The sequence below is a fragment of the Citrus sinensis genome, chromosome 4 (genome assembly GCF_022201045.2).
Source record: "Citrus sinensis cultivar Valencia sweet orange chromosome 4, DVS_A1.0, whole genome shotgun sequence".
Classification (NCBI taxonomy): Eukaryota; Viridiplantae; Streptophyta; class Magnoliopsida; order Sapindales; family Rutaceae; genus Citrus; species Citrus sinensis.
The window spans coordinates 13,471,240-13,478,476 of NC_068559.1; the positions used below are offsets into that span (position 1 = coordinate 13,471,240).

General features: G+C 32.9%; 1 protein-coding gene across 1 annotated transcript; it reads right to left on the minus strand.

Moving 5' to 3' along the window:
- Window positions 1–4,882: 4,882 nt before the first annotated feature.
- On the minus strand, window positions 4,883–6,343 carry LOC107178800 (zinc finger BED domain-containing protein RICESLEEPER 3-like). Its single transcript, XM_015534401.2, has 2 exons — window positions 5,854–6,343; window positions 4,883–5,718 (listed from the first exon to the last, which is right to left on the minus strand). The coding sequence occupies exons 1-2, from the start codon at window positions 6,341–6,343 to the stop codon at window positions 4,883–4,885; spliced, it is 1,326 nt and encodes a 441-aa protein (XP_015389887.2).
- Between the last annotated feature and the right edge of the window lie 894 nt (window positions 6,344–7,237).

Here is a 7,237-nt window from a genome sequence, read left to right on the forward strand (position 1 = left end):
TCATAACTTTCAGAGTAGTGGTTTTATTTTTTTTGCTTATTCAATGCTTGCGAAAATGGTGGTTTAGATGGAACAATAGTTATTTCTTCACTAAGTATAAGTTTACTTAGTCGTTCCTTACCCTTTGAATTTTCATTGTGTTCATCTTCACAAAGTTTAAGAATAGATCTTTCAGTAACCTTACCACTACGAAGTGTTATAACTTACTTGACTTGGTCCATGGGTGCATTTTATTGAATCTTAGGATTTGATTATGGTTGAGCTGAAAATTTACCTTTTACTTCAATTGTAAGTGCAGAAGCAATTTTAGCAAGAGTATTTTTCAAATCATAAAAGGTTTGTGTATTTTGATTGTTAATAATATCATGCCTTCTAATGAATGAATGCATTGCATCCTCTAGAGTTTTCCATGGTAGTGGAACATATGATGCATAAGGCTGAGCATTTTGAAAATTTTGTGGAGGTGGTGTTTGTAAAGATTGTGCATTACTATTATTCCTCAAACTAAAATTTGGATGATTTCTCTAATCAATATTATAAGTCTGTGAATATGGGTTTGACTTGGTGCATGTAGAGTGGGACAATCTTAAGTAAAATGATCATAAGAACTACAAATATTACATTCAATTTCTTGAACAGATTTTACTCGATCACCCTTTTTATGCTCCAAAGCTTCATAACTAAGGATGCAAATTTTGCTTGTAAATCATGATCTTCCATAAGGTTATGGATCCCTCCATTGGATGGAGATGGTTGTGGTCTGTTCGTCAATTCAAAAGTTCCAGTAATGTCCCAATGTTGTGCATTTTTAGCTAATTGGTGAAGATAATTGTTGTGTAAATTTTATTGTACTCGTAAGCGCAAGAATCTATTTTAGAATAGATTTTGTAGTGACAAATGTCGATCCAACGAGAAGGTAGATTTAAGTATACGTAGGGTTAATTTTCTAAGTATATATGTGAGTTGGTTAGTGATTTTTTTATCTTAAAATTTAAAATAATATGGCGAGAATGAATTAAAGCTGAAAACAATGCAAATGAAACGCTTGAGTCTCTGGATTCACACTTAACATTCACAATGAGCTTAATATTTCCTTTTAAGTTACAATTAATTCATGATCGGGTATTTCCACTCCTTATAATCCTCACTCTAATAAATATGGTATCAAGCACACAATGTGTTAGAGGTACTGATCTTCCACTATTTGTGGTGTCAATAACACGTTATGCTAGATGATAAAAATCCTTATGTGGACAACATGGCAAGACCGTCCACTAAATAGCTTAGATATACTCTCTGTCAACACTGCGCTAAGACAACCCACAAAATATTAGAGGGGAATTTTCTCTTTGATTAATATAGTGTTAAGTGCTCATTGTGCCACACAGTAATGATCCTTCACTAAGGAGCTAGTATACCGTGCAAAATCTAGACATGATATACTGTCTTTCAATAATGAGTCAAAACAACCATATAAATCAGAGATGAAAAGAAAATAAACTTACCTAATTAAACCCATGGATTATGTTGAGGCTTCACCTTCAACCCAAGCTTGAAACTAAACTAGCCACTCATAATTGAACTACGGGTAAAATGGTAATTTTATTAAAATACGTAGGAAATATAAGATGGAGAGATAATTACAAAAAAATGAGCTAAAAAATGGATTCAGAGGTGTCCAATTAGGAGGGAGCCCTCTATTTATAGATGGAATAGGTAAAGCATAGCCATTGGATGAAAACAATTTGAATGTCCAGGATGGCGCCACTTAGAAAGTTTTGATTGGTTGAAACACATCATCAATCAACACCACATCAACATTTCAGTCCAATAAGATATTGTCACATCATCAGTCGATGTCACATCAGTATTTTGGTTAAAAGCATTTTGTCACATCATCGGTCACGCCACATCATCAATCAATGTCATGTCATCGCATGTATATGTGAACAGTGCCGTACTTGTGAACAGTATCATATATTATTCCATATACATGAACAATACCGAATACCCTTTTATACTCCTCCTAAGGTTTTCGACCCAAGTTTCAAAATGCTATTTGTTTCACTGTCTGACTTCTCTTTAGTTGTGAAATGGCCAAAATATCCCTGAAATACATAAAATAATTAAATTATAAGAAAACACACATAATAAAAGCTTAGGGTATTTAAACACATAAAAGTGAAAATGCTAGTGAGACTTGGAGCATGAAATGACAATTTTACCTTGTATAAATATGTATTCTCCAGTACTCAACACACCCCTCAACCAGCGTATTGCTAGTCTCTAGCAAATTAAGCGATGAAATATAACAAAATTCAAATTGAAATCAGTTTACCAAATAAATAAACTTTTCCAAAAAATTGTGTCCTTCCTTTTACTACTCAATAGGGGTGGGCAAAATCGGGTTTGGGTCGGGTTCGGATCAACCCGATCGATTTTTGGGTTGGTCGGGTTGGATAAAAATCGATCCGAACTCCACCCGAACTTATAACCCGATCCGATCTGATCCGAATTAAATTCGGATCGGATCGAATCGGGTTAAAAAATTGGGTGGAGCTCGGATTGGATCAGATTCGGGTTAATTCAGGTTCGGATTAAATTCGGGTTATTCGGGTCAATTTGGGTCAATTCGGGTCGGGTGAAATCGGATCAAATAGGGTTCGGGTCAATTCGAGTTTAAGCAATTTGGAGCTAATTTTCTTTGCCTTTGCCCTTTAATATGAATCCCACCTAAAAATTCATTATAAACATTTAACAAATACCAATTTGTTGTAGAGATTAGAGAATTTTTAATTTATCCAAGGGCTAAAACATTAAAACAAACCCACCACAATCCATTAATCCACATGAAAAATAATAAAAATAGTAATGATAATAATAACAGTATTTCAAAAAAAAGGCTTGATGAGGTATGCAGCTAATTTTCTGCATCTTTAAGAATGAAAAAAGTTGAACTATCATGTGCATCCTATAACCAAAACTTTACACAGTCAAATCAGAAAAAATAATATATGCATGGTATCCAAAATTCCAAATAGTCTAAGCTGGATTCTAGCTGCTCGGCAGCTTATGCTACTTTGTAGAGACGACTTGAATAGAATTCATCACCACAAAAATATAGAATTAAATTCAAGCTAGAAATACAAGCTGCTCGGCAGCTTATGCTACTTTTTCTCAGAATTCTTCAATCGGTTTCTTTTCCACTCTTGTCACCTTGCTAACTAAGACATTTCTCTCCCACCTTCCTTGTCCTCCCTCATTCATCCATCTATTCATTTCAACCAACAAAAAAAGAAAACTACTATAGAATTAAATTCAAATGATTCAAAATTAAAAATTAACACAAAGCATAAAGCATAAGCATAAAATTAACACAAAGTTTAAATTTAATAGTCTCCATCCAAAGCACAATGTCCAATTCTAAAATCTAAACATTAATCTTTAGAACACAAAATTAAACATAATTAAATAGTTTCCATTTTCCAAAACACAAATGACAAAGTTCCAAAATCCAAAACACAACAAAGTTTAAATGTAAATCTAGATCAACTTCCTCCACGGCTCCACCGTTCCTCGCAAGCACTTTGACAACTTTTAACTTCAATTTCTTCTACTCCAAGTTGAAGAATTGAAGCATATATCCCCTAGAGAAAATTTGAAAAAATAATATATGATAATGGTTTAACTACTTTCTTTAAGTTGCATTACAAATAAATGGACATTAAACACAAACACATATGCCCAATTCATGTGTGTACTTGATTAAATATAAGAAGAAAAAAAATTAGTCAATCGTGGCTTATTTCATGGCATTCATCACCAAGTAAATTTAATAGTAATCCTAATTCCTAAGTAATACCATTCTGCCAATTTCAATGTGTCTAAAATAAATAAAATAATTATAATATTACAATTTGACTTAAAACTTAAAAGTTAAAACTATAACAACTATTGTCTATTATTATAGTGTAAATTACAACCTAAACATATAATATGAAATTATAAATAATAATATCTATTAAGAATTACCTTTCAAATATCCATAACACTCATATCAGCACTCACTGTTTCCACCGTTGAAGCTTGTGATCTTACAAACTCTTTAAAATGTCAAAAAAAAAAAATGAAATTAGTAAGTAACTTAAGTACATGTAGATGCGATTTATAAAGTTATAATACATCTTAACTTTATAAAGTATGAGAAAAATATTACCTTCTTGTAGCTCCATATGGAATATCTGCTCTTTAATATCTTCCTGAAGGTTGTAGACAGGATTAGCAAAAAGTTTAGCTTGTAACCAATTTTCGGTACATATCAATGCCTTAATCATACAAGGGGTCAAAGAACTCTGATATTCGTCAATGACGCGACGCCCTTTTCTAAAGGTAGATTCAGATGCCACTGTGGAAACAGGAACAGCGAGAACATCCCTTGCAATTTTCTCTAATATCGGATACTTCGATCCATTAACCTTCCACCAAAGCAAAACATTGAGCTTAAGATTGCTCGGATCTTCAACTGGGTCACTCAAATATCGTTCCACCTCAGATACTACGCTCTTGCCCTCATTCTGAACAAACACTTTCTAAGCATACCCAAGGAAAGGGCGAGAAACTCGGAAAATGTCATCACCATCACCACTAGGAACCTCCGGAAACCAACCTCAGTTGTAAAATAAGAAGAATAACTTGTACCACCATAGTTGTCGCTAGGAACACTCTCACTACACATCGAGGGTGTGGAACTAGAGCACATTGCACTATATGCATCATAAAGCTCATTCAACAAATCTTTCACTGCTTTGGTCATTTCTTCAACTTTCCAACCATCATTGGCAAAAATGATCTCAAAAATATGTTTGGCAAAGTCCATTTTAGCTCATGGATCAAGAATAGAGGCAACAATCAACATTTTATTTATCTTCCCTGAAAACTCCCAATATTTATCAAATTTTTCCCTCATATTATAAGCTATAGCCACCACCCAAGGATCTTTACTTGCCTCTAATACAGTCAATGATCTCTCAATTAAGTCAATAGTATCATAACAAAGATTAGAAATCACACTCAAAGAGGCAGAAAATAACAATGTGGCATCATAAAATACCTTCAAAAACTTTACAATTCGTTCTGCACTCTCCCAATCCTCAGGTCCAGGCGGGCCTACCCTCTTAGTGTTATTTTCTTTCTCGAGAAAGTATGCCTCATACGGTTTATCCACCTTTGCCATTCTATCAAATGCTGCTTGAAACTTCAACGCAGTCATCAACATTAAATAGGTGGAATTCCACCTAGTAGGACAATCCAAAACAACTGTTCCATTTGGACATTTCACCTGTTGAGCACACTGTTTAAATGCCTGTAGCCTCACATACTTCACAGCATTCTGCATGGCGGCAACACTAGCATGCAACTCATTCAACCCCGAAACAACAATCAAGTTCAAAATATGTGCACAACAACGCACATGCATATACTGACCCGCCAATACAACTGCATCATCATTCCTCCAAGCAAGCAATTGCATAGTCACATAATTAACAGCAACATTATTTGTACTAGCATTATCAACAGTTATTGCAAACAACCTCTCTATCCCCCAATCTTGTAAACAAGCTACAATCTTTTTACCGATCGTTTTCCCTCTATGATCTTCAATCACACTGAAGCTAATAATTCTTCTGTTCAAACACCAATCACTATCAATAAAATGAGCTGTGATCACCATGTAACTCATGTTTTGAACAGAAGTCCATAAATCAGTGATAAGAGACATTTGTTGTTTGTTGTTGCAAATCAAACTCTTCAACATTGTCTTTTCTTCCAAAAATAAATCCATAACATCCCAACCAATAGTTCTCCGAGATGGCATAACAAACTGCAGAATGGCTACACTCCAGAAATGCATGAACCCTTTGTTATCCACAAAACTAAGTGGCAACTCACCCATAATGATCATTTTGGTGACTGCCCTTCTACAAGCATCTTGACTCCACCCTTTAGCCAAAACCATATTACCTGCATTTCCTTCCCCACCCTCAGTTGTCAAGTTTTGTTGACTTCTCTCTTGTTGTTCCCGGAATGTCTTGTATGCAGGGCAAGTCAGTATATGATTTCTCATATTTGTAATCCCATCACGCCTTTTCTCACATTGATATTGTTTACCACAATAGTTGCACTTGCATTTGTTTGGATTGTCCTCAAGTAAAGTAAAATGATTCCACGTCGCAAATCTTTTCTTCATCGCTGGTCTTTTCCGCTTTGTCTTTTGAGTTCCTTCCATTTGAACACTTTGATTGTCATCATCACTTCTCGAATTCGATCTTGAGTGTCCATACATCTAAACATACAAATAAATAATTATTAATCATTAATTCATAAATTAAAACACAAAAAGACTATTAAAAAAATCTACTTAATAGTTAGTATTACAAATTGATTCAAATAATTGTTAATTTAATTTTATGAAACTTTTTGAAATTGATATTTCCAATTTTCCACCATAATGTTTATATATGATCAAGAATTCAAGATGCATATTCCATAAAAGAAAACCAAGAAATTAATGTAATTATTTAATTTATAATATCTAATTATCCATTGGCCAAAATAATATAATATTAATTACATATCCGTATCTTAAATTCTTAATTCTTATTATGCCCACATTATATGCACTTAACCACTTAATATTTACTTATTGGTTATCATGCAATTAATTAAATTGATTAATTATTTTTTGAAGTTGAAACTTGAAACTACTGCAATTAAATTGGTTAATTTTTTGTTGAAGTTGAAACTATTGTACAAGTACACATATCATATGACATATATAATTATAATTTATATTGTAACATAATATTTAATTTTAATTTTTAATCTAACATTACTATTCATACAAAAAAATCAATTATTAATAAGTAATAGAAAATTAATGTCTGATTATTTTCATTTTATTGTTAAAATTTAACAATATATAATTATATATAATTAACATACAAAATTGCATTTAACATTTCTCATATAACATATAACAAATAACAATTATAATTAATGCATATATAATTATATATTATATATCATCTCTTAAATAAGTATAAAGGCCGGATTCGCTGATTCGGGCTTCCAAAGTTCCAATTTCCAAAACACAAGAGAGTGAAGAGACTTTTTGAATTTTGAGATAATGAGAGTCAACACTCAACAGCCGTGACCCGTGAATGCCAATGGTGGAGAC

What these genes read in the sequence shown, in the direction of transcription:
- LOC107178800 (XM_015534401.2), bottom strand. Translation starts at nt 6,343, where the DNA reads ATGTATGGACACTCAAGATCGAATTCGAGAAGTGATGATGACAATCAA. An exon ending in GCCATCTCGGAGAACTATTG is followed by an intron (nt 5,719 to 5,853) that starts GTTGGGATGTTA and finishes TGGTGATCACAG; the next exon opens with CTCATTTTATTGATAGTGAT.